The sequence below is a fragment of the Drosophila rhopaloa genome, unplaced genomic scaffold, assembly GCF_018152115.1.
Source record: "Drosophila rhopaloa isolate 14029-0021.01 unplaced genomic scaffold, ASM1815211v1 contig_2, whole genome shotgun sequence".
In the NCBI taxonomy this organism is placed as follows: Eukaryota; Metazoa; Arthropoda; class Insecta; order Diptera; family Drosophilidae; genus Drosophila; species Drosophila rhopaloa.
In genome coordinates this window covers 26,113,797-26,141,688 of record NW_025335083.1, presented here as the reverse complement: position 1 = coordinate 26,141,688, position 27,892 = coordinate 26,113,797, and the positions used below count along the sequence as shown (strand labels likewise).

The 27,892-nt window shown below is 44.0% G+C and overlaps 1 protein-coding gene across 2 annotated transcripts in view; it reads right to left on the bottom strand.

The window, feature by feature from the left end:
* Positions 1 to 302: 302 nt before the first annotated feature.
* LOC108054008 (protein dachsous) overlaps positions 303 to 27,892 on the bottom strand; it is a 71,663-nt gene continuing 44,073 nt past the window's right edge. For both annotated transcript variants that reach the window (XM_017136754.2, XM_017136755.2), the window contains exons 3-12: positions 18,037 to 18,709; positions 16,506 to 17,098; positions 15,352 to 15,805; positions 13,703 to 14,205; positions 10,761 to 11,120; positions 9,664 to 10,438; positions 9,118 to 9,525; positions 8,618 to 8,990; positions 4,857 to 6,136; positions 303 to 4,722 (exon numbers count right to left, since the gene is read on the bottom strand). In XM_017136754.2, coding sequence (XP_016992243.2) covers positions 1,364 to 4,722; positions 4,857 to 6,136; positions 8,618 to 8,990; positions 9,118 to 9,525; positions 9,664 to 10,438; positions 10,761 to 11,120; positions 13,703 to 14,205; positions 15,352 to 15,805; positions 16,506 to 17,098; positions 18,037 to 18,709 — 8,778 coding nt within the window. In that variant the 3' untranslated portion in view covers positions 303 to 1,363. The remainder of the gene's footprint in view (positions 4,723 to 4,856; positions 6,137 to 8,617; positions 8,991 to 9,117; positions 9,526 to 9,663; positions 10,439 to 10,760; positions 11,121 to 13,702; positions 14,206 to 15,351; positions 15,806 to 16,505; positions 17,099 to 18,036; positions 18,710 to 27,892) is intronic.

Sequence of the window (27,892 nt, the reverse complement as noted above, 5' to 3'; positions counted from 1 at the left end):
CAGAAGTCCAAATCAATATTTTGTGTGTTATGTGCATTTTACAAAAAATGTAGCCAACTACTACACCGAGTTTCTTCTCTTAAATAAATAGGATTTCATAATTCATGATGTATCGAATATATATATTTTTTTAATTTACTATGTTCACTGTGTAAACAATTTCCCTGTTACTGCTCAAATCTTGCTTTTTGAAATCCCGAAGCGAAGAAAAATTTAAAGAGTTCTACAACCATTCATTTTTTCCAATTTTGAACCAAAGGCTAAATAATAACAAATTTGAGGGCATTTTTCGTTTTTTCATTTCGGTTTATTTTGTTTTTTTAAATATTTATTCTCTTGCTTTCGTTTAGCTATTACAAACTATGGGCTTAGCAACTAGAGGATTCTTAGATTGGTGAACATTTTTACAGCTTTTTGCTAGAACGTAAGAAATTACACAAGTAGCATCACACACAAGTGAACATACACTACGATTTTTAGCTCGGCATGTACATCTATATAATAACTGGTAACTAGGCTATACTTAAAAAGATTCCTCCTTCGCTCCATTCGTCGATCCTCCGTTGGTACGTTCCCATTTTATTTCGGTTTTATACAAGGGTTTCCTTTCTTTCTCCCCGATGATTACTTAAAACAACTTTTTACAATTTTCCCCTTCTCACCGCGGATTGGTTTTGGAAATGTGAATCGCAGCCTGATCCCCCTTAAACAGGGATTGCCGGCTGCTTAAGTGCACTTGGATTGCTCCTATAAAACTAGTTTTAGGTTAGTCCAACGCTACATACAGCTACAGTTACAGATACTTATATGTGATACTTAGGCTACAGATACAGATTCGAGCGAATTCGGTTCAAGTTCAGCTGCTAGTCTAGGCTCTAAATGCTTACAACTTATGGCTGTTCTGGCTCCTGCTGCTCCTCGCTTTTTGGCTTTGTGTGCAAGCAAGTGAGTTTCAGAGAGTCTTGTTGGCTTTGTGGTGGTTACTGCGATTTCAATACATCCGTTCCCCAATGTACAACAGAAGAGATACTATATTTGAATTTGGCGAAAACTTTTTAACTGGCTTTCCGTTAGAACTATCCGTCGTTGCGCAGGACCCTTTAAACCAAATCGCATGTCAGACATTTTGAAGTAACATAATTTGTATAGATTCAGAGATTTACAATATACCTACGTACTAATAATTTTCTTTACACGCTCGGTGAGGCATTTTTGCATTACAATCCTAACTTAAAGTATTTATGTAATATGTACAGCAATTTTTAATGGGCGTGAGTGTTTCGATATGTACTTATGTGTTTGGGTATGGGTGAGTCGGGGTGATGCAAGTAATACTATATGCATGTACAGCTGCAATCCTCGCTTACATCCTCGTGCCCACATTTCCCCTCTGACTGGGCTGAGGGGCGTGGCCGTGACGTGGCAGTGAGACATGTGGCAGGTGCGTGGGTGGCCCCGCTCCCAGAGGCGAAATGGATGGTGATCTCGTGGCCAAGGGCGATAGAGATGGTGAGAACGATGGTGACATCGCCGAAGAGGTGCTGAAACTGCCGCTCGCCTCATGGCCAATGGGCGATCGTGGCAAATGGGCGGGGGCCAGGCTTAAATGGGGTGGCAGTCTCATCGGCAGGTTGATGGCCCTCGGCGCCACATTTGTGAGTAGTGGGGGTGGTATGTGGGTCGGTGGTGCTAAGGGTGGCGGTTTGAGCACCACACTTCCCGTTCCCGCTGAGGAGTGAGAAGAGGAGTGCTTGCTTTTGGCGGATGACGAAGCCCCACTGTGTCCACTGTGCTCCGATATGGTATCATCTTTTAGTCTCGCTATTTCGGAAAACACATGCGCCAGTGGCTGATATTGAGGTCCCCAGTCGAGGAGGTAATCCCAGTTGTAGCTGCCCGTCAGTTCCTCCTCGCTGTGGACTATAGAACTGAGGGACCCACCCACATTACTACCTCCAACAACTACGGGCACTGGAACCGGAACCTCTCCATAACTGCTCATCACACCGTGACCATGGGTGATGGCAGTACCGATGGTTCCTATCGAGCCCGCCGTAGTTCCTGCTTCATCTGCACTGCTTCCTCTTTCCGAACCCGCTCCTGTCACATCATTGAGTTTGGCGTAGATCAGGTTGGTTATATCCGATCTTGTGGTGGCATCTTCATCGTGGAACATGTGCATCGGATGACTGGAACCAGCCATGCTGGACGCTCCCCCACCTCCACCGCTGGGATCGTGGTCTACGATGCCCAGACGAGCCAAGTACTCCTGGGTGTCCTGAACAGAGATATCCGAGATCCTGCCATCATCACTGCCTGCGCCAGCCCCTCCATTTCGGTGATGCAGTGGTCCCTCGTTTATCATACGGATCTCCTCATCCTCTCCATCATCCTCCGCCGATCCTCGGCCGCTGGAACCGGACTGTTCAGAGCCAGATAGCTCGGAGGTTGTGGCTGCGCCGGAACTTCCAGCATGAGGTCCAAAGGGAGGAATCTCATCGTATTTAGGAGGGGCGAATTGACCTGAAGCTGCTCCCGCCGCACCACCTGTAATGCCTCCTCTGATGGGTATTGTGTCAAAGGCACTGGGATCCACATAACTATTGGAATTGCCCACGCCGACAGTCTCCGTGCTGAGATGAGGCTTGACCACATTCCGTGGCTTCCGACTTCGCATGTGCATGAACAGAAAGATTCCGGCGGCAGCACAAAGCACTAGGAGAAATGCCACCAGTAAACCAATTGCCCAATCGCCCATGGAGCCACCCGACGCGGCACCAGCACTGGCCAGATTTGTGCCTGGATGGGCCAAAGGATCCAAGGCAATCTCGATAACTGCCATGCTGGACAAAGAGTTGTGGCGTCCTGAAGAGGCTGACATAACCAGGCTGATATCCCGACCATCCATGTACAGATTGCCATCTCCGTCGCCATCCAGTTTGAGCTTTCTTTTGATAAGAACAGCACCACTGCTGCGGTTAACCTTGAAGTGCGAGTGTGGAGCACTTAGTTGGTAAACCACTCTGCCATCTGGACCACTGTCACCATCGGTTGCGGTGACTTGACCCACTACGAAGCCTTGTGGAAGAGCCACCGCTGCCGGCAGCACAAATCTGTAGGTGCGCTCTGTGAACTGTGGAGTGAACTCATCCCTGGACTCGATCTCCACTCGCACAGCCACTCTAGCCCTCTTGCCACCCATATCGGAGGCTTGAAGTTCCAGATCATACCGCAGCCGTTGCTCGTAGTCAAACACGGAAGCGGATGTTACCAAACCGGTTTCAGGATCCACACGGAACAGTTTCCACGAGCTTTCGTCGCTGGGAGCAGGCGCAATGCTATAGTTCAGCTGTCCAAAGGGTCCCTTATCCAGATCACTGGCGTGAGCACGGAATACAGAGCTGCCGACGGGTTCGTTTTCGGCTAGGAAGTGAACATATTCGGAGAGCGGAAACTTGGGTTCGTTGTCGTTTTCATCGTGGAGCTCCAATCTAAAGGGTTGCAAGCTGCAAAGAGGTCTTGTATGATGGCTATCGCAAGCTCGGATAATAAGCTCATAGCTTTTGGCCCCTGAATCGTAATCCAATTGATTGTTTACAAAAAGTACACCACTAACAAGATCTATTGTAAACATGTGCTCATCATTGCCGGAGGTTATGTCGTACACCACTTCTGAGTTCGGGGTGTTCTCCTGATCAGCATCAATAGCCTGTAGTTGAGCTATGGAATATCGCAAAGGAGCCAATTCGCTTATCTCAGCCTCGTATTTGGCACTGCGATCGAAAATTGGGAAGTTATCGTTGCCATCCAATACTGTAATGATAACCGAGATTCCAGAAGTTGAATTCGAGCTGGCAGAAGGTGCAGATCCATGTGGATGGCTTAAAACCAATCGGAGCTTGTACAGATCATTGCGTTCTCTATCCAAAGATTTAACTAAAACAATTGTTTTAGACTGTAGCAATTCAAAATTGGATTCTTCATTTCCAGAGACAATGACAAATGCTTGATCGAGAACATCCTGTCCCAGTTGGAGAACAACTGAGCCCAATGGAGCTGCCTCGCTGATCTGGGCCCTATATTGATTTTGCTGAAATTGCGAACGTCCTGAGCCATTGTCACTAGCCTGAACTCTCAAAAGAGTTGAACCTTTCATCACTGGTTTTCCTGCATCCTTGGCTACAATTCTAACGAAGTAATCCCCGCTGGAGGAAGCTGCAGGCTGTAATCTACTCATGTTGACCGAAACAACACCACTTGATGGGTGTACAGAGAAGCCTTCCAAGGCTGGTTCAATTGAGTAAATAATCTGGGAGTTGCTGCCCTCCGAATCTGCGTCAGTGGCATTAACTGTAAGGAGCTCTAAGTCGGTGGAAAGACTATCACTGATATCAGCCTTAGCTGGCATAATGGCAAAGTAAGCCGGGGGCTGTTTGGCCAGGAATACCGGCGCATTATCGTTTTCGTCATGCACTCGAATAGTTAAGATAGTGCGAGCTTCATGGGATGCATCTGAAGCAATCACCTCAAGTTCAAATTCCTGCTGCAGTTCATAGTCCAAACGATGTTTCAGGACGAGCTTTCCGCTATATCGATCTAAGGCAAATATGGACAGGTTCTCTATTTCCAAGGTTGATTCGCTACCAAGGCGATAAGTCAGTGCGGGATAAGTGTCCACATCGTTGGCTGAAATGGAGGTTATAACAGCTCCAAGTTCAGTGGCTGGAAAAAAAGAAGAGCAAAATGGGGAAGAAAAATATTAAACATTATGATTGTGTCTATCAATGCTATTTAAGGGAAATAACTTTATATGTCGCTAAGTTATAATATTTTAAAAGTTTTGAAACTAAACTTACCTTCACTAACAGTGACGAGATTGTTTGGGGGAAAAGTGGGCTGGTTATCATTCACATCGACTATCTGGACTCTGATAGTGGCAGTGCCCGTCATCTGGGGGACACCCTCGTCAGTAGCGATGATCTTGAGCTTGTAGATGTCGCGAATCTCCCGATCCAACACGATATTGGTCTTCACTATGCCACTAAACGCCGGTTCAATGACGAATGCATTATCGTGGTTGCCATCAACGATATGATATCTCAGTCGAGCGTTGGAACCCGCATCCGAATCGAAAGCCTGAACCTGGGCCACGAAGGTTCCTTTGCTATTTCCCTCTTCAACGGCTGCCACAAATTGCTTTTGCGAAAACTGCGGACTGTTGTCGTTCTCGTCTTCCAGCTCGATCACCAATTCTGAGTAGGTGGCAAGGAATGGAGCATCAGTGCTGCGAGCTACCAGCACCACATGTATTTCATTGGGTTGGCTGTTGGTCAGGGCAAAGGATGAGGAAGTCAAGGCCCTTTGGGATCGGGTGACATTACTCGTATGGTCCTCCGATGATTCGTCCATTTCGTCCTCATAGTGCAGAGATCTTCCACGATTTAAGGCTGACATTGAGGGCGTGACAAAGCGATCGTAATCAAGAAGGTGGGGCTTATTCACCCTTATGTCCCCTGACAGGGCATCTAAGGACAAAATGCCGTCCTCATTACCAGCACCAAACGAGAATTGCACCTTTTGGCGACGACCATCGCTTCGGAGTGCCACAACTTGGAGAAGTTTTGTGCCCGATGGAGAATTCTCCATGATTTTTACTCTATATGTTTCGTTTTGGAAACGGAGAACAGGCGTTCCTTGGGGCGCTTCACCTATTAAGATTTCAACGAGACCCAGACTGGACTGAGGGGGATTTCCCTTATCCCGGGCAATCACCTCCAGTTGCAGAAGTTTTCCAGACTCACTGGCCAAACTCTGTGAGGCACTCAAAGCTCCCGTGGTGGGATTAACTCGAAACTTTCCACTTACTGCTGAGTTTTCCGCCTTGAGGGAATACATAACCTCACCGTTCGCTCCAAAATCGGCATCATGGGCTTGAACCTTGAGCAATGTTTGACCAGGTTGAATAAGAGCTGGGACCTGCCCTATATAGGGATATCGCTCGAATACGGGTCTGTTGTCATTAACATCCAGCACGTTGATCTGCACCGGAACCGCAGCTGATCTAACCGCATAACGTCCTCCGTCCGTTGCCAAAACCATGAAGCTGTAGCTCGCTTGCAGCTCACGATCCAGTTTTCTGTTAGAAAAAGGGGAGAGTCAGAGGGGAAACGATTCAATTAATGGCCTGAGCACGATCAGTCGGCGATGGGCGCCGCTTGCGACACTAATTAGGTATCTCTGGGAGCCTGCACTCTTACATACAAAATATAATCGTAATCACACCGACAATTAGCCACACGAAATGATTCGCAATGGATATATATTCAGCAAGAAAGGGACGAGTTCTGACAAGGTGGCTTGCACTGAAAGAAAAGCCCTAGCTCGATCTTGAAAAATCTTAATATCATTATTTTGAAACGCTATAATTCCCGAAAGGGTTTTTAGTGTTGGATTGAAATTGGTAATGTTCACATTTGATATTGATGATTAAGTCTGAAATCTAAACTTTAATTCCATTTTAACACCATTTCGCGCAGTGCATAAGGCTGGGGGGGCTGAGTGGTAATTAAGTCATTTGTTTGTGGTCTTCCCACTGGAGAAGCACACTCGCATTAGCATTCACTCGGTTGGAGTTGGCTTGATCTGCGGCCTCAGTTGACTCGTCTTCTTGGCCAGAAAACTAATCCGGGCAGTCGGGACGACCTGCCTATCGCTATCACGCGGCTTTCGAGCTCCCCTGGAACATGTTTGCTGCCACAAATAATAAACCTAAATGATTACAATCCTTCGTAGTTGCAGTTAAAGTCGCTGCAGACGGAAGGCAGTCGCCGCTGCCGCCGCCATTCCACTCCATTCCATTCCGCGCTTTCTTGTTGGCCAATAAAACGAATTTAGCAAATTACAAGCTCATCCCGGCAGAGAGCCATTTTATGAATTGAATCAGTCAAACTGAAGTAAGGGAACAGCAAGTTGGCTTGTCGAGTGCGCCTCGGTTATACCGTCTACGTCTACCTCCCCGTTTTTAGGCTGGATGTAAAACAACAGCAGAAAAGCTTTTAAGGGTCAGTCATCAGTAGAGGTAGTTGTTTTTGATCATCAGGCTAGAAGGGGTTGGGAAAGGGGTTGGAAATGAAGGACAGGCCGCGGCGAACAAGCCAAGTCTGGGATTGCACTGTGCGAAATTAAGCTTTAATAAATCTGAGAACTGATTTTAAACTTTAAATTAAATTAAAAAGCAATCATAAAAGACCCTCCATAGTTTTACATGATTAAATTCAAAGACATTTATCAACATTAAACACAAATAAAATGGTATGTTCTGTACAATTTGTATTATTTTAAAAATATTTTTTGGAGTGCAGTGGTTAGCCCTAAGCTCTTGACTCTACTGTCTTGTCCATCGCCAGTCAGTCAGCTAAGGCAGAAAAAAAAATAAAAACTAGCTACATTGGCCTGGACAAGCGGCCAGCGCATTTTTGTCTTTTTTCCCTGTTTTGTTTCTCGGCTGTGTGTAGACCGCAAAGGCAAGTTTAAGTCCAGGTCTGCGAGCAAATCCAAGACCAAGTTTCAATCCAGGCTCCGAGTTCCAAGCTCCCAGTACCGATTGCAAGTCCAAGTGCAAGTCCAAGACTAACAACAACGTCACGAATTGTCTCTTGGTCCGTCTGATTGTCTGCTCTACAATTCTGGTCTGTTTGCCATTACCTGTCCATGTGGAGCATCCGATCTTTATTCTTGATTCTGTTCATTTCTTTGTACTTTTTTTTTAGCTTTTCGGCGGTGGCGGGGATTTTGTTTTTATTGTTTGCCGACAATCAGCGAAAGATAAAAATTGGTACATGACAGCGGATCGCGTTTGTATAAATGGCAACACTGACGCTACTGTCATTTCGAGAGCCCCTGCCCGGGAACCCTTCCTCTTTATTCCTCCCTCCGAATCTTGATTCCCGTAAATACTCCTCCCCGATCTTCTTGGCCGGAACTGAGCAAGAGCTTTGTCAGACGGAACAAGCAATTGTTGTCATCATTGATTGTCAATAAGCATAAATTAGCACCAATGGGGCCAGAAAGTCCAGAAAGAAAATGCAGAGAGAGAAACACTCAATAGCAATTTACTAACAAAGGTGTTCCTAACCGATAAAATTATTTTTAGCAATTTTAAAGGAAACTATTTACATTTTTAAATTTCTGGGATTTTTAGAAAAATACTAGTATTTTTCTAACGTTTAGACCAACTATTTTCTTAATGTGCACATACAACGATCAAAGAGCACACATATAAGGACAAGGACGCATTGAGGATCCACGTTGAACTCCATTTCGAGTTGCAGCTCCACCTTAAGCTATTTATAGTAATGTCTGTAGGAGGAAAAGGGAAGTCAAGAGTAAGATGGAAGGGGCAGTGATGACAGGAGACGGATTCGCAACATTGTCGCTGGATGCGTAGGATGAAAAGATACCTCGGATACATCGATTTCCATGCCGAATTAGCTGAGGAAATTATGGCAATGTTTTTTTTGCCGTCCTTGCTTGAGATCGGACTTAGAGATAAGATCAAGCCAAGCAATGAACCAGAGATACCCAGGAGATCAACCAAGTGCAACCAACTAAAACTTACCCAACGGTGGTGATTAATCCGCTCTGGCTGTCGATGGCAAACTGCCATTGGGTTTCATTGGCCAGGGAGTAAACGAGTCTGGCATTCACGCCCAAATCTGCATCCAAGGCACTGATTTGCACCACACTTGTGCCCAACGGTGCGTCCTCCTGCACGCTGGCAATATATTTGCTTAGCTTGAATTTGGGCGCATTATCGTTCTGATCCTCAACAAAAACAGTGATGTTGCAGTGTCCCTGAAGACTCTTCGGTTGTCCGCGATCCGAGGCCTGAAGCTGCAGGATGTACATAGATTGCTGCTCCCTGTCCAAGGCTCGTACAGTCAGCTCTCCAGAACGGGCATCGATGCTGAATTTGTTGCCCTGATTGCCGCCTGTAATAAAGGGGAATATGATAATAGAACAATATGAATATGGGTTTTATATGTGAGCTTAATTACTTAACTACTTATTCATAATAGTTTTTTCCATTAATGCAACATTAGATTTTTATTGTCTTACCTGTTATGCTGTAAATAAGATCCGAGTTGGGACCTTCATCCAGATCGCTGGCGACCACAGTGTGAATAACACCCGGTTCACTGTTCTCTGGAACGGATAGACCATAACACGATCCAGGTTGGAATTCCGGTGGATTGTCGTTAACGTCTCCAATAGTTATGTAAACAGTGGCCACATCAAAGTGCTGTCCATTTGGCGTTTCGCTATTGCTGTCCGAGGAGCGCTGCTTTCTGACCGCCGAAGAGGACGCGGTGGCCAGGCGGTTGGCATCCCTAACGTAAACGGGGAGGACATAACTGTCCTGGGTCTCGCGATCAAACTGACCCCGGGTGGTAATAATTCCTCTTTGCCAGTCTACGTGAAAAAGATCATTGGCCACGCCAGTAGCAATTTCGTAGCTCAGGTTGGCTGTGGAAGAAAATATTGTATAAATAATGTTAGAATTGCGAAGAGATTGTTTAAAAATAATTTTAAATAGATAAATAATTGTATTTACAAGCAGGAATTTATGTCGAAATAATCAAAGCGTCTATCAAAAATCCTTACCATTTTCTCGACCGTGGAGTGATTTAGCAGTGACCTGCAGGACGAAACTTCCACTAGGAACATTCTCTAATATTGTGGCTCGATAAACAGCCTGCTGAAATCGGGGTGGATTATTGTGGCTACCTTGAACGATAAGCTGCAGATTTAAAAAGCTTCTTTTCGACTCCGGCTGACCATGATCTCTGGCACTGATGATGAGGCTAAACCGTCCATTTTTCTCAACATCCTCTGCGGCAGGAGGCAGGGATTTTATTAACTCAATAACTCCCGTTTGTGGATTGATTCTGAACCGACCCTCTCCATTTCCACCCGTAATTTCGTAGGTGAGGCGTCCATTATCGCCTGAATCCTCATCAATAGCCACAATATATGCCACAATCTCCCCAATTCTAGTTGAATCGGATATAAAAAGCGAGGCTGTTTTTTCGCCATTCGTATTCGGCGAAACAAACTGCGGGGCATTATCGTTGGCATCCAGAATACGTAATCTCACTGTCACCGATGTCTGTAGTCGCTCTGGGACATTCGAAGATTGATCCAATGCCTGGACAATGAGCAGGTACTCTTGCACAGCCTCAAAATCCAAGGGGGCCTGCAGACTGAGGGATCCTGTCAGGGAATCAAGGCTAAAAATCGGCATTGCCTGCTCCTGGCTTTCGTTTAGTTGTGGAAAGTATCGCAGCATGCGATACTGAAGTTCTCCATTGGTTCCCGTATCCGCATCCGTTGCCGTAAAGTTGTGGATTATTGTGCCAAGGGGAGTGGCCTCGCTCACCTGGGGAACACAGAAAGATAATAAAATTAAACAATTAAAGCCTGCGGTATCAAGTTTTATGATCAGTGATTAAAATCGTTGGGAACAGAAGATTCTTTGAAAAGGAACTTTCTATTCAGAGGTTTCGTTGACTTAATTACAATGTGATGGTGTTTATAAAAATTATATTTGATTTGGTGGTAAATATTTTGTGGTTTATTTATAAATCATTATTCTTAATCACATTGCGTTATTTGAATGCAAAATATATTTTAGTGAGATCAATTTAAAATATGAAGATGTTTAGAAAATATGTTTTGAATACATTCTTTGTTAAAATTACCTGAAGATTAATGGGATCTTGTGGCCATTGGGGCGCATTATCATTGACATCGGCCACTTCAATCTTCACCGTGATGGCGCTGCTCTGTGGATTATTGCTGGCTGTGGTGTCTAAAGCTCTGATTTCCAACCTAAATTCAGATTGAACTTCTCTGTCCAAGAGGCGAGCCACCACGAGGTTTCCCGAGTGACGATCGATATCGAAGGCGGCCTCAATCAGGTCCTTGGTTAGAGGGTTTAGTGTGTAGGTAACGCGCAACTCCTCGAAGGACTCCTCCACACTATTCCGGATCACATCCGCCGGACGTTCGCTGGGACTGATGGAACCGACCACATGGCCCACAACGGCATCCTCGCGTACCTGCGCAAATACCAATTATAGATTATTTTCGAGCCATATTAAAAGGAATATGGGAGGGGCGGAGGAAAAGAGGAGGATGCTGACTTCTTGGGTCGCTCTACTTGGACCTGGTTGTTGTTCGGCGCGTATCTTAATCTCAACAACAGTGTTGAAAATCCAATCTTAAAGCAATAATTCATACTTCAAGATTACGAAGGCAGCAAACATTTAAAAATTTCATTCCCCCCACCCAAAAAAAGAGAGGCGAACAGAGGAACCAGAATTCTGGAGAGCAAGCCTGTTCAGTCTCAGGTCCCAAGACCCAAGCCCCAACCAATGGCATTAAAAAGAAATTATGCATTCCGACCAAGTTGGCGGCCCCGAAAATCACAGCACAAAAATGTTGTGAGCCATATGAGCAGCGAGTATTGGGGGGAAGGAGTTAAGGCAAAGAAGCTCCGAACAGAAGAAACTCCGCACAAAAATTTAATATGCAAAACCGCAAAAACCGTTCCAAGAGGATCCTCACAAAACAAAAATGGAACAAAAAGGCGAAACAAGAAAGGTTCTTCTCTTCTGCATTGGGTATCTTTTTTCATAAAATAAAAACATTGCAAATATTGTTTGGGTCGCCAAAATGGAGACACAAAAATGACAGTCACGAGATTTATGCCCCGCCAAGATTACGCAGTTGGCTGCCCCAAAAGGGCGGGGGTGAGGAGGGTCATCAGGAGCAGTGCACTCAGAAAAAGTTCTCTTCTTACTTGGGATGCGTAAGTCAAAATAGGTATTCTTTAATTGTTTTCATTTGTATATATTGTTTGTCAGGTTTCGTCGTCTTTTACGTTTCTTAGTTTTAAAGGTACATATATAGATTTAAATGTCGATAAAAATCTAATTTGTAACGCAGCTATCATTTATTTTCCCAATTGTTCTTATGTAGATGGATTTAAATCAAATTACATCCGTAAGGTCGAAAGTTCTTTGATGCCGACTATTTTTTCCTGAGTGCAACGTTAACTAACGACTAATGGAGGCTGCGGTTTGTTCATTTCGGTTTCGGCCAAATTATGCACAGAGCCCAGCCACAAAAATGGCTCATGATTTGTTGTGCACTTTTGTGGCAGGATCTACAAGAACAACGGGGAAAAGGGAATAAAACCCCCAGGGGTCGAAGGAAGGGAGTGCGACTGGTGGGGGGAATTGCTTAATTACATCGGATTTATTTGTGGCAATCCGTCGCTGAGTAATTGGCATCACCCGACGACTTCGTCTTTACGGCGGAGATCAACTCTGTTAGTCCAACGGCAACGCCAACGCAAAAGAACAAAAGCCGACTGAGAATGCGGAGCGGTATCAAAGCGAACGGCAAAAGGCCGACTGAAACGCAACGAAATGTGTCAATTTTAATTGTGGCCGAAGCGGATTTAAGGGACGCACGAGGTCCCGACCTGCAGATCCTCTTGTTCTGCAGTTTTCTGTTCTCTAGAAGATATCCCCCTGCTTCCTGACAGACTGCCTTTGCTCTCCGAGAGGCAATTAAATGCATGTCAAAGCGTCGCAACCATCAGCGGTTGAAGCCGCGTTTCAGTCGGAATTTGAGGATAACTTGAGGATCCGGGGAACCCGGATGACCGGGTACTTGGGAGTAGAGAGTATGCAAAACATGTGCGAATCGAACGTGATAAAAATGTTAAAGGTTTCCCAAGCGAAATGAAGGGAAAAGGAGCGGAGCAGCATGCCAAAATCTAAGCAGTCGAGTTCCACGAGGCACGAGGCGGCTCCTTCTTCAACCTCTTCTGTCCACCGCTTCTCTGATCTTTCAACTGACGTCGCGAATCGCTCTTAATAGGCCTGGGCGAGATCTCCCCCTTTCTGGAGGAGGAGAAGGAGCAGGGGACTTGTCACAGAGCATAGTGACAATTACGCGTGCGCAATGAAAACTCCGACCATGGAGGAGTAGATGTAGTGCACTGTGAAAAACAATGGAGAGGCATACTGAAGCGGTATTAAATAGTGGTCTTTTTAGCCGTATTTTAACCAACGATCAATTCGATTCTACAATTTTGGTCTAAATCAGAACTGGCTTCTTCAGTTTAATTTAGACTTCAGTAATTCGGTTACCAAGAAGTGTTTTTGGCTTAGTGCAAGTTGGGATCTCAGGACTTTGAATGCAAATCGCGACCCTTCCCACGTCTGAGGCACTCTGTGACATCTGCTTCCGAGCTCTTCAAAGGGGCAGGAGTGGGAGCAAAAGTAGGAGGAGGCGGAGGAGGCGGAGGAGGCGGAGGAGGTGACCAGGAAGGGACTATCGGGCAGAGTCGTGTTCTCGACCATTGTCACGTGAGGCTTAAGCTGCGGCTACAAATCATCCGCCGCAACAAAGGCGGCGAGGCAAAGGCACTTGGCTAAAAGCGAGAAAACTGGAAAAGGCGACAAACGCGCTGCTCACGATCGCTGAGAAAAACGGTCGTGTAAAACTAGAAGCGTCAAATAGACAAAAGTTTTCCAGGAATCCAACCGCTTGCTGCTCCTCCAACTCTGTTGCCCCATCTTCATCCCATCCCATCCCGAATTGACCCTTACATAAAGCTGGCACTCACCCTGAAGACCAGGCTGGAGCTGGTAAATGTTGGCCGATTGTCATTTAGGTCCAAGACCTCGACGCGAAGCATCCGCACCGTTTCCCTGGGCGGACTTCCGCCATCAGAGGCGGCCACACCTAATCGATAGATGCTTCTCTCCTCGTGATCCAAAACCACTCGAGTTCGGATCACTCCGCTGCTTGGATCGATGCTAAATAGACCGTGTCCATCGGAGTCGCGACCCTTGACAATCGAATAGGTGATCGAGGCGTTCTGCCCGTGATCTCGATCGATGGCTCGAATCCGCACCACTTCGGTTCCCGGTGGTTGCTCCTCCCTTACGCTAACCACATCCTCCTGCGGATCTGCGATCTCTGGGGCATTATCATTGACATCGCTAACGTGAACGCGAACTGGAACGCGGGCACTTCTCACTGGGGTGCCCTGGTCACGGGCCTCCACCACAAGGTCGTAGAGCTCGCGGAGCTCCCGATCGAGCGGTTCTCGGGTTGTAATTTCACCTGAAAAGGAGGATAGAATTACTTTTATTGCAATCAATGAACAACATTTTTTAGCACTCAATTTTAGTTAAAGTTGGGTTTTGAAGATATAATATATTTTTGGAATATTTGTTAGTTTAAAATTAGGGAACTGGTTTAAGATTTTCGTATTATTATTATTTTGCTATTCTATTTTATGTCGAGGACTTCTTTTGCCTCGATGCATTGTTGCCTCCTAACTGGGTCGGCGATGATTAATGCTCCCGAAAGAAATTCATGTCATGCAAGGTGAGCGGAACCTGTTTGCCAGGATTAGCTGCACGAGATTTCCATATTTAATTTAAATGAGACGAGACGAAGAGGTGTCCCCAATATAGTATGAATACCGCTCGCCTCCAGCGGACACGCACATGGATGAAAGGCGAACTTGGACACGGACAGTGGCTGGATGTCAGGCCAATGATATTCCATTGACGGATGAGCTGACAGCGTTAAAACTGTTGTTGCCCGAACACTAATGGTCAGGCATCGGGCCCCGCGTTTGAGACATAGCCGAGATCTCGGGTATCTCGGCGATCTTATTTTATCGCTTGGCAGGAACAGGTTTGCCATGCGCTTGATCTATGGGCCACTGGTGAAGCAGGAGATGCACAGAACGAAATACACCCGAAATGTATTTTATTTTTAATGTTTCAAAAAGTTTTGGAATAATTTGAGACTATTTTGGTTGGATTATAACACTCATAATAAGAAAGAATAGAGAGAAGGGAGTTTAAATAAATCATGTCTATAAATACATAAAACTGTTATTAAATTTTAAGGAATCTCTAGCAAAAAATTAACCTTTAAAGAAACAAAACACAATATATTAAGAGACTAATGCTTTTCCTTAATAAACAACAAGGATAAGAGTTTGATTTGTTGGGACTGAACTTACAATGCTGTGATATAAATCTATTTAAAAGAAAACAGGTCTTAGTTATCCATATTTTTTTAATGTGTAAGATATGTAAGCTGGATCTCCTTTAGAGTTTTGAGAAGGAGTAATGAATGACCGTGGGTCATGGCTGGTGGCTTGACAGTTACCACCGCCACCGGAGCCGCGTTGAGTGAGTTGTTCGCTGTTAGAGCGGCCTTAATTTATGGCCAAAAGGAAGCCTGACTCACCTGTGACGGGATGCACCTGGAAGCTGGAGTTGGCCGGTAGCAGGCTGTATCTTATGGCCGCATTCTCCCCCAGATCCAGATCGCCGGCAGTTACCACTCCCACAACGGAGCCCCTCCTGAGGTTCTCCTCAATCCTGAATTCGTATTTCGACATCTGGAACTTGGGATCATTGTCGTTGGCGTCAAGAACTCGAACCACAACCCGGGTCTTGGCATGAGCAGCGGGAGTGCCATTGTCCGTGGCCAATACTGTCAGTTGATAGCGGTCCCTGGTCTCCCGATCCAGAGGAGCCCGCAAATATATCCATCCGGAATTGGGGAATATACCAAAATGTTGCGCCACGTCCGAACTGCTTATGGAGTTCGTAACATTGTCGACTCCGGCATCCACAATCCTATATGTGATCCTGGCATTGTTGCCCGTGTCGAGATCGCTGGAATTAACCTGAATAATCTGCAATAGAGAAGCCGAGAGCCAGAAACAAAAGTTAGAGCACTGAATACCAAAAGGGGGAATGCATTAATCATTTGGAACCGAGAGCAATGAGGAACTGGCTGTGTCTGTGTGTCTGTGTACCTGGCAAACCTCTGGAGAACTCGTTTCTGATGCCAAAGATATGAAGTGATTTTATGATCAAACTAGTTAAGGCCGAAGGAACCGAGCCGAAAGGAGCTAAAGGGAGCACAAGCGTAGAGTCTGTGGAGAGGCTGGCACTCGAGAGTCAAAGTCTTTGCTCAAAAGCTGCAGTCGGTAGGAGCTCCTCCTGGGTGTTGAGATATTTCCAACGCGATATGACGGCCGCCTGACAAAAGCGTGACTTTTAGTGGCTGTTAATCAAATTTATGTAGCCCATTTAGTTTGCATTACACAGATTTATTTTTCAATAAAACACCCTCAGCAGCATCCATCGTAATGGAACGGAATCTCAAGCAACAGAAATACTATTTAGGCAATACTTAAATTCATTTGGACTATCTCCTGTAATCGATTCCTTTTAAATAAATGTTTTCAGATCAAAGAAATTGTTTTGTATGCAATATAAATGTTGAAAAATATTCTACAACATTTTTTAGGCCAGTCTAATGGTTTTCCTTTACTATCGATATATATATACATTAATCGTAGAAAATATCTTAATATCTATTATAACTACCTGTGCATTGATGGATCGCGACTCGGAAACATTCACAGAATATTCATCTTTTTCGAATACTGGGGGATTATCGTTGACATCCTGGACATCCACCAATATGGTTAAGTTCGTTGAATGCGACGGAACTCCTCCATCAGTGGCGGTAACAATTAGAGAATGGCGTTGCGAGGTCTCGTAATCCAAATGTTTCGATAAAACCAAATGACCTGATCTAGCATCGATGGCAAAAAGCCTTTTGCCCGAATCTCTGACCAGACTATAAGTAACTTGTCCACTGCTTCCCGAGTCTTTATCATGTGCATGGGCAGCATAAAGTGGAGCTCCCAATTCGGCATTTTCCGGCACTGATATCCTGACCGTACTGGCCTCGAATTCCGGAGCATTATCATTCACATCTTCTACTTCGACGTTAACCTGAGTGTGCCCATAAACGGGAGGTTCTCCCAAAGTGGCTTGGATGTTCAGTAGCACCTGGGATTTGGCCTCATGATCTAGGGGCTTAGCTATACGAATATTTCCAGAGCTGGCTTCTATGCTGAAATAGCCATCGGGATCACCGGAGTAAATTGAATACCTCACAGGACTGCGCTGGGCTGTAATTTAGAAACAAAAAATATGTTAGCAAAATAAAGTTATAATACATCATAATGGGAAGGAAAAACAAGACTAGGGATACTAATGAAAATTTATAAATATATTAAAAAAACAGATCTAAAAATATTATTTTCCTAACTAAATGCTAATATAATTAGCTCCTGCCTTTTTTTTCTTTGTACATATTTCTTCTTTAAAGCATAATGAAAGAATTCACGGGATCGTTCTCACCGGGTGATGAAAGAGGACTGCAATTATTTCTGCCTTATTCTTCTTATTCAGGAAGTGGAGTTAAGGGAGCTCCGAAATACGAAATTAGGAGCCGTTTCTGCTCATTTAAAGCCATTCAAAGGCCTTGACAATGAGTTGCAGGAACAATAGAACTGTTTTGGAGGAGCGGGGTAAAATCAGGAGAAGGAGGACTCGTCACCGGTTGACACATGAGGCAGGTTAGACTGAATGGGGCACCACATATAAAGCATGAGGCTTGAAAGGAAGTGCACAGCGAAAGCAGCAAATTAAAGCGCAAAATCATTTTGCATAGCCAGCGACGATCGTGGCGATCGTCTGGGATTCCGACTTGGACTTTGGGACTGTGGGGCTGGAAATGGAACTGAAAACGGCCCTTGTATCGTGCTCAGAGTTCAGTTCAACTCGATGACGAGAACGTCGTTGATGGGTGCAGATTTCTGCCGAAATTTACGTTTGAAGTGTTTTGCTTTGCCTTTGTTGCCGAGCTGAAAAGACCCGAAAAGACTTCAACTTGGACTAAATGTGTGTGTTTGCTGATGCTGCATTTGGATTTCGTGCGCTTTAACTTTTAAAGAGAATATTTAAATTTAAAAAAAAAAACTTCACCACTGAAAATTTTTCTAGGGGAATGCGCTGCACAAAACTTAAGTAATTCTAAGGATTCAGGGGTAGATATATTTCTTACCTGTATCTCCACTCGTGGCTATTACCGAACCCACGACCGTGCCCTTCGGGATGTCCTCCTTGACATAGTAATTGTATCGGGTCTTTTCGAAGATCGGAGGTCGCTGCATGGCATCGATGATGCTCAGAAAGACAACTGCATCGGCATTGCTACTTAAATTACCGCCGTCAGTGGCCGAAATATTCAGCATGTGCATGGGTTGAGTTCGAACGGACAGCATATCGGGGCGAGCCACGAAAATCTCACCAGAGGATCGATCGATCCGGAAGATTCCCGCCTCATTTCCGGCCACAATCCTGTACGAAACCTGGCCAAAGATGCCCGAATCCGGATCTGTGGCCACCACAGCGACAATTGGGGCACTCGAGGCTTGAGATGGGGCATTTGAGGATTCCCTTAACGACACATTGTATTCTCTGGGATAGAAAACCGGACGGTTGTCGTTCACATCCGTCAGTTGCATTTTGATCATGGCGGTGGTGCTTAAGCCCCCTCGATCGGTAGCCAAGACGGGAAATTCGTAGCTGCTTCTCCGCTCGAAGTCAAGTTTACCGGCTATGCAAATCTCCCCAGAGGCGGAGCGTACTTCAAACTCGGTGAGGTGCTTGAAACCTTCACCTAGGGTGTAGTTTACCATGGCGTTTACTCCACAATCCGGATCGCTGGCAGAAACCTAAAAAACAGAAAATAAGAGAAGTTAATATGGTTGGGCTTATATAAAGACGATTTTCAATAAAATTGCCAGACCTAACATCTAAAGAAATTGGAGGCATATTGTTATGGATTGCACATTCCAACAGGTACAAATGAAGTTGTCAAAATTTTAATTTGATTTACAGGCAGCTGCTGCCGTGGGTTTTTCGGCCTCCGTTTCGGAGCTTATCTGCGGACACTGTTCAGGGCTTAATTTGGCAATTTTTTATGCTTGGGATCGAGTTGGAGGCTCTCCGCCCCCGAGGCGGCATATCAGGCGAGTGTCAACTTAAGTTTAAGCAAAAGACCCGGGGTGACTCACTGGTGGAAAGGTTGCAGATCGGGGAAAAACGGGAGCAATGACCCCGCTTAATGACAGCCAATTAGTTGACATTAATCGAAATTTCTGTTCGCTGTCTGTAAGGCAAAGAAAAGGAGCTGGGAATGGGTATGGGAATGGGGATAGTGTTTGCTTAAAAATAGCCAAGCAGCGCGGGTGCAGGCATCGATTGCATTTTGACGCCAATAAACAAGCGAAGAAATCAGCAATTAAAACTGTCCTTATTTTACTTTGAATAGGAGGCAGAGGAGGCCAGAGGAGAACGTAACTCCATTCAAGACAAGTTGCAAAACAAACGAATAAAGTCCAATTGTGAGAAGGGGGAGGCACACTGGAAGAACAAGGGCTTTTAATTAAAAGAAATCATCAACGTTTTGTAAAAACTTATTGCAAGTCAATTTAAAAAAGGACAAAATCGATCTTAGCTAAAGTTTTATAAAAAAGTATAAAAAAAACTTTTGCAAAACTAAATGGTCAAGATAAAAGGGTGGCAAATTCTTCAGAACCAGATCATTTTCATGAAGCAAGTCCCAATTAAATCTTAAATAAATGCGAATTTTGTAGAACAAAAGGATTTAACTAAGAGAAGTATTCTTCTCATGGCACCGGAAGCTAAAAATTGAACTCAAACTTATTATACCCGTTACTCGTAGAGTAAAAGGGTATATTGTATTCGTGCAAAAGTATGTAACAGCTAGAACGAAGCGTTTCCGACCCTATAAAGTATATATATTCTTGATCAGGGTCACTAGCCGAGTCGATATAGCCATGTCCGTCTGTCCGTCTGTCCGTCTGTCCGTCTGTCCGTCTGTCTGTCCGTCTGTCTGTCCGTATGAACGCTGAGATCTCGGAAACTATAAAAGCTACAAGATTGGCATTTTGCATGCAGATTCTAGGAGTTCCTACGCAGCGCAAGTTTGTTTCAAAAAGGTGCCACGCCCCCTTTAACGCCCACAATCGCTTATATACGATTTTAAAAATTTAAATATTTCGGAAAAGTAAAAATGCAGTTTTATTGTGTTTATCAATACCTATCGAAATGTAGAAGAAATTTTTCAAATCGGACCATTCGTTAAAAAGTTATGCGTGATCAAAGTTTCTATCTCCATCTCCCTCGCACTCCCTTTACCTGAGTAACGGGTATCTGATAGTCGGGGCACCCGACTATAGCGTTCTCTCTTGTTTTTTTCTTTGTGTAGTTCCAGCCCTTCCCCAGCCCGTCAGTTTAGAGTCCAGACTGATATGCATTTAAAGCGAAACGTGTCCAGGTAACCCAGCACCCAGTTGTTGGGCTCCTCTCGTTGAGTTTCAGCGCTAATTACACTTTTTGTAAGTCTGGAGACTGGGAGATCTGCTTAGATTGTTGCTGCGACTAAAGACTTTCATTAAGCTTAGTTGGGCAGCAGTTTAAACCCGTTTAACCCAGCCGGTGAAATTGTCGCCAGCCAAATGGACGGGGGCAGAAAACTGGGACTGGGATTGGATATGGGATGGGACGTCATCAGTCCAGAGATTGGCAATTTTATCTGTCAACAACATGAAAGTTCTGTGTGCAACTGTTTTCGGATCGAGGGACGTGAAGACCTAAAAAAGAAGGCGGTTAGGGTCGGTGCTAAAAAAATGCACGCCCACACGAATCGAAGAGGATTCAAGGATCGTGGGCTTGGAATAAAAATGGTGGAAGATCTGCACTTAAAAAAAAATATTATGTCATTTGTTAAATTTAAAGTACGAACTTTCAAACTTTTTTAACTCTTGACAGTGACGCCACCTCCTTATAGTCTAACATAGTTTTCTGTAGCATAATTATTTATTTATAAAATGGAAAATGAGGGGCCACCTTTTACTCTGATTTATTTTTAGTGTTATCTGAACACTGATAAGTTGAAGAGCGACCAGAGGACAGCTTCCTTTGGCTTGCGGTTATGTCAACAACAGAAACAGGCAGCGGTGAAGCCCCAAAGCAAAGTGACAGCCTTCAGGCACCCAAAAATACAAAATAAAAATACAAACAATTCAAGTTCGTTTGCCAACTCTCTTTTCATATATGTGAGAAGTGAAGAAGTCGAGAGTTATTCATCTTTGTCAGCACGCATTTCTCACACTCTCCTGCAGGTGAAGATGCTAAAACGGGGATGCAGGGGCAGCATTCAATGACCAATTATGGCCTAACAAGGCCTCCAATTCCGAATGAGACTCGAAACTCCAAACGACAGAGCTTCTGCTGCTTCGGCTGCTGTTGATGTATGCAAATAAGCTGTCAAAAGTAATTTCATTCAATTACCTTATTTAACGTACAAAAACCAAAACGAGCAAAGGCACAGCCAAGGCAAAAGATATAGAGAAAAAATTGAAAGAGAGAGGGTGACGGGAGTTCGCTCAAACCAAAGCAGTTAACAACAAAAGGATGAAGATGATTGCTGGAACAGAATGTTCCTTAGCATCCATGCGGATGTTCGTGGTTGCAGTTTAATTAACACTTGTGCACTGAGAATCATGTGTTCTAAAATTTAAGAAGTGTTCATAAAGCATGTTTTTTAATATCTCCTTCAACTGGATTGTAAACTTATTCGACTTGACAAAATATTTAAACCATTTATTTTAATAAATTTTTTATTAATCAAAATCAAAACATATATTCTGCGACAAAATGTCGCATTGATTTGAAAATATTACAATATTTTAAACAAAGGACAAATATTTTTCCGCAGTGCTAAAGGCGTAACATAAGCAACAGAGCCAAGTCACACCACAGTTCTGGCTAATAGAAGTTGGCCAAATGTCGGTCGTGTCTCTGGCGCGGATTATCACCGAATAGAGTGGAGTGAGTGGCACAAACTCAAGCTCGGAGTCTCTGAATCCGAGGCCAGCGAGCAGTTTTTGATAAGACATCCATGGAGCAGGGAACTTTCAGACTGAGACTGTGAAACTCTGGGCCTCTGAGACCAAATTTAACATTGCGAATCGCAGCGTGCGGCAGCTTGCATATTTCTTATGCAATTTCCGGCAGATGTGGATGATTTAGCTGGCCCCGCCGAACGCTCAATATGAAATGTGGCTGATGAGAAATGGCTACGTGCTCACAAGTGCCGGGTCCGACTTTATTTTTTATTTCGCCTGTTAGTTAAGGCCCTTTTCAGAGGCCCCTCCTAACACACGACTCAATAATCGTCATCAATCCCCTGCCAATGCCAATTCGGTGTGAAATCCAATACATCCATCCCAATTGAGGTGAAGAAAGTGTTTTCTATGTGGGCGTCGTCGCTAAGGTTTCAGTGTTCCATTCCATGTTAGATACGCGCAGAAAGCGTAAAATGGTTGTGGTCTTAGAAATTATCACTCTCCCCACACTGGTATAAATATGGATGTATTTTTAATTTTCAACAGAATATTTTCATTCCACTTCATAGGAAAATATTTGTCTCTAACAACACTTTTATATTTTATACTATTTGGAAAATCATTATTTTCTCTGTGCACCTTTTGCACCATACTTCCTTTTTTATCTACCAGGTGATTAACCGCAATCGAATTAGTTATAAAGACATTCAGCTGGCGGAGGCCTCAGTAATAAAATCGTCTGCGGCGTGTGAAGATTTCACACTTTTGCCTTGATTAGTCACGGACTTCCCAACTCCCCGAACTCTTCGATCTTTTTGCGGGGTCTCCAACATGGCAGCTGATTTATGTTGACGCCTTATCAGGGCCCCTCAATATTTATTGCAATTTTTATAAATTATTTTTTCGCTCTTTTAAGAGATGCGCGCTTGCGCGTAGAGCTGAAGATTTATATGTGAGCAGATGTGATGGGAAGGCACCACCGGGAAAGTGGTGCAACGAGGGGCGGGGATCGGGGGGCGTGGTGGTCCAGCGAAAGGTGGGAACGATCTATTTCTGTTTATTTTTCTGCGGCTGAGGTTGATTTTTCCCCTGTTTCTGTTGTCGCTGTGCATCGTCAAACACCAAAAAGCAATTCTAACAGTTGTTGCACCGCTGCAGCACCACTGCAGCACCACTGCACCACCGCTGTGCCGCTTGTCGTGTTATTAGGAATTTTTAATTTTCCGGTATAGATTTCTGACTTGCTCTCCGCTGCGTTCTCTTTGCTATAATGTTTTTTCAACACAGAGAAAAAATGATTGAAAAGCGCAGATTCGTTTTGGTGTATCATCATATAATAGTCCAAAAGTCATAGTAATCTGAATGATTTATAGGGGTTTTGCCTCTTTCTACTGCCTCAATGAAATACAAATTCATTTGGTTCATTTGGTATTTCCAATTTTTTTTGGCAATTCTTCTGATGATATAATATCTTAAAATATTTTTTTTTAATTTTTTGGCGTAGTGCAGTTCTTATTTATGTAGTTTTCAACCAGCACTGTGCTTCACCTTGTCTTTGAGTGGTGCAGTGGTGCTGGGGCATCATCAAAATGCATCTAACAAGGTTGTTAGGTGTTAAATAAGTGTGCTTAAAAATTTATCTTGTACATTTCTTCCTTCATTTGATTTATGTTTGGTTGGCACTTGGCTGCAGCTGTCTTCTTAGCCAATGCCCATTACCCCGATGCCACGCCCCCTGCCTTACGGTTACGTTTACGGTTCAACTTTTGAGACTGCCTTTCCCTCAACTCGGAGATTCAAGCCCGAACTCAGGCTTAACTTTTGCTTTTGCCGCAGCGAGAGAAAAAAACAGCGTCTATTGATAAATCAAAATACCAAAAGATGCGTGAGCAGGGTGGTGCAGAGTGGGGGAGATTAACATTTACCCGCTGGCAATGGACTTGACTTGAAACCTGCGAGGCAGCGAGTCTGCGTCTGCAAATGGCCAAAAACATGCGAACACAACACAACTGGCCAGGGAAAAGGAGGAAAATGCTTTGGCAAAAAAAATGGCGAGTGGGGGAATGAATGCGTTTCTTGTGTTTCAAATGCCTCTCCGATTTTTTGTGCCGCAGCTGCAACAAGCTGGCCGAACCACCCGCCTGGGCACCACCAGCCCCTTTCCCCAGTCCCAGCCCCATCCTTTGAATCCCCAACTATGACTACTATGATGGATCGTTGCACAAGTCCCCGAACTGAATGTGCGTCGGTTGCCGGATGAGTTTAGATGCCAACGACAAAGTTCACGAACATGAACTGGAAACAGTTCCCGTTTTGTTGCTTAAAACAACCAGGAAAAGTTAATTCCCTACTAGATTATTTTTTTGTATTACATTATATTTAAAATAATTCAGTTATTACTTTATTTTATGTATTACATTAAAAATAAATACTACATCCTAAACTTTTAAATTTGTATTTTTACAGATATTTTCTTTACACTTTACATTGAAGTTTATTTAATTAATGCAAGTTTATTTATTATAAAGTCTTGAAGCCTCTGTTTAAACTCTTCACGAGTTCTTTTCCCTTCTTTTATTCTCCTTGTAATCTGAGGCGCTAATCATTGCCTTCCTCATTAAACTGCAGTTCCTTCGGAGGCAGATGCAGTTGGAGCTAATTAAGTTAAATGCACGCTCCAAAGGTTCTGTCCCTTGAACGTTAACGAGTTGCCATTTTCCCCTCGCCCGCCACCTCTCCACCACCCACTCTTCTGATACGACTCCACCCACACAGGGAATGAAATCAAGAGCGACAGGAAGTCATGCTCATGACAGCACACAACTTCTGGCACTCTGAGGAGCCTAAGAAACGTCGTCTAGTCCGGCCAATAAAACATTCTAATTGGCGCCGCTTAAAAGGAGGAAAGGCGAAGGACTTTAGTCACACTCTGTGTGGATTATAGATAAGTACAAACAAAATTTGGATAAGATATGATATTACTTATCATTTTCGACCAGCATATTGATATGATCTGATCAGAATACCAAAGCGTTATCAAAGCTTTCTGATTTTAAGATTTATCAAACCGATGTGCACAAAGTAGTATCAATGTCCCCTGAAAATATAAAATTTATATAGAGCTGGCTTTTTTTCTCTGTGTGGAAATCGCTAGTGCCTAATGGCTAACATTTTCCGGCTTTCCCTAAAGTGGCACCCAAAGTAGGAAATTGTCAATGAATTGCTGATGGCCCGAAAGCGCTCTGCACCACAACTGGGCCACACACAAAGTGGTACACACTGAAACGAACGGCCACAAGCCCAGTTTGCAGATCGGATCGGGCCTTTAGCTAAAAGCTGGGAGATAAGAATCATGGTCCAGCCCTAGACGCGACTTGACTCCATTACCCGGTGTTCCATGTTCTGCAAACTCCCACCACGATCGCTGAATTTGAATTTGAATTCGATTTCGACCGCCCACACATGGATCGTCGATTCTTGATTCTCGATTCCTGATCGTTCGTTCTCTAGGCCAATAACAATCACAGTCTTTGCATAAATTCTGCGCCGAGCCGGAGAACGGCCTCCTCAGAAAATTGAAAATGTGAAGAAGGGCGCATAAATTTATTGAGATTGTGTAAATATTTGCCCAGAATTGAAATGTGCAATGGGCAGGCCATAGAAATTTTGCAGTAGAGGAAACACTCTCTGCGATAAATGTGGACCAATAAATAAGTTTGCGTTTTTGTTTATGTTTTGGGTAATTTTTTAATTTTATTTGATTGGTTTATTCTGATTACAAGGATGAGTTCCAAATCGATTAAATTTAAAGAAAAAGTCCGATTTTTAGATAATGACCTTTTATATGAAATTATGAAATTGATCTTGAACTGCATCAATAAATGTACATAGAAAGATAAAAATCATACAGAGGAAATACTTTCTGTCTCATAAATAAATCGGTGATTTTTCACCCCACCGAAAATGGTGCACCGATAAATTAACCTGCATTTTTGTTTATTTCGTTTTCGGCTAGGATTTTTATTTATTTTATTTTCCAACCAGCAATTTTTATACACTTAGCTGCAATTGCAGCAATTCGATTTGATTTTGTTGTCGCCGACTTTGGTCACTTTCGATCTTGGAGTTTGGTCTGCGACTCTGGCTTTGGGTTTCAGTTTCACTCTTAGTTCGGTTTGATAAATGCGCACGGCGAGCACGTAAAGTGGACAACTCGCTGTACATGGCAAGTGCCCGGATCGCGGATTTGGGATCTTGAATCTTGGAGCGGTTAACGGTACCGGGCATACTTGTTGTGGTCCGTGTGTCCAATAAGTTAATCAAAAGTTCAACTCCAACTGCATTCGATTCGTTTAGTTTTTGTTTTTTGCTTTGTTTTGCTCACCGGCCCGTGCAATTTGAATTTGCGTAATTTAAAGCAATTCCAGTTCGAGGCGAGACGCACCCACACACCCCACTGAGCACCCTATCCACTGGGCCACTCCACTGCAGAGCCGATCGAACCACCGCCTCACCACTGCGGTGAAGAGCCGCATAAATCAATTCGCAAAGTGGTCGCAGCCAAAGTCGAGGTGGTGGCAAACTGTGTGGTACATATGTGTGTTTGCGGGAATGTGGATCATATGTGTGTTTGCGGGAATGTGGAACGCATGAGGTGCACAAGTAAAAACTGCATCGAAATATACAATTATTAAGTGGAGAAAACAATAGATCGAAAAAAAGAAACCCAAAATGCAGATTTATTTATTATTCCCTTACATTTTATTAGGCAAACATATTCGGAATCAGGTGTCTAATGGCTAAGTCAACTTGTAGCCTGTTTCCATGAGAACGTTACCTAATCACCGATGTATTTCTCTATGTGTGGGCTCGGCCCGGCGATTTATGCGATTTTAAATATCGATTTTGTTGATTTTGGTAACCTGGCAGCAGGTGGGACTTGGGACCCCAGACGCAAACTCGGACTGCGAAGTGGATTACTCGGAAGCAGGCCAAGCGATAACCGCCGAAATTAATTATGATTGTGGTGCGGTGGTGCGGCGGTGCAGGGTGGAGCGCGGCGTCTGGCCAAATTGAATTTCACTTCATGGCCCGTCGCCTCGAAGTGTTTTTCAATGTTTATTTGAAATATTTTGCGCCATTAGGCAAACTGTGAATTGCCAGCTCGGTTTTCCTCTTTTTTTCACTTCAATGCATTATGCAAACTCTGCAATTAAGTTGCCAGTCTCCAGCCTCGAAGCACCACATCCCAAATGGTGGGTCCGTTTTTCTCCCGGTGGTTTTTCAGAGTGATTTATGTTAATGGCACTGGGGGCGGTGGGCGGAATCTGGGGATCGCAAGGGGTAGGATTCGGTATCGGGGCGTGAGTTAATTACGCGCTAACAATGACAAATGTTGTCTGGCTAATCAGCCCCAGACTGGGTTCAATAAACCCAATGTGATCTGAGAACCCCATTGGACATTCCATTGGTCAAACGAACCACAAGATGTAACCGCAAATATCAATTTTATTCCCGCCATCAAGTGATGAAGTTGTGTGTGCTGACAATCTTCTGATTCCCAACCGCAAACACACGCGGAAACAATATCGAAATCAAAATTATCATCATACTTGGGTCCACTGTGCTTTGACCACAGGAAAACAAATGGAAATTGCATTCGTAATGAAATTGCAAGACTGCAGTGAAAGAAAATTCTGTCAATTTCATAAAACCCCTTTAGAAATATGGCATTGACTAAGCTTAAAGGGCTTAAGCTTAAGCTGTGAGGTTACTGTGACATTCACTCTATTTTGTTTATGTGGATAATGTTTCATTAGGTATGCTACACCTTTTGAAAAGTAGCAGATGTTAAGTAACATAATATTAATAGAATCTTCGCAATGTTTGGATCGAATATATACTGAACCATAATTATTAAGCTTATCTTTAAAATTGGGTTTTTTGTGCTGTGTAATCCTAGAAATTCTGCCCAGCAACCGC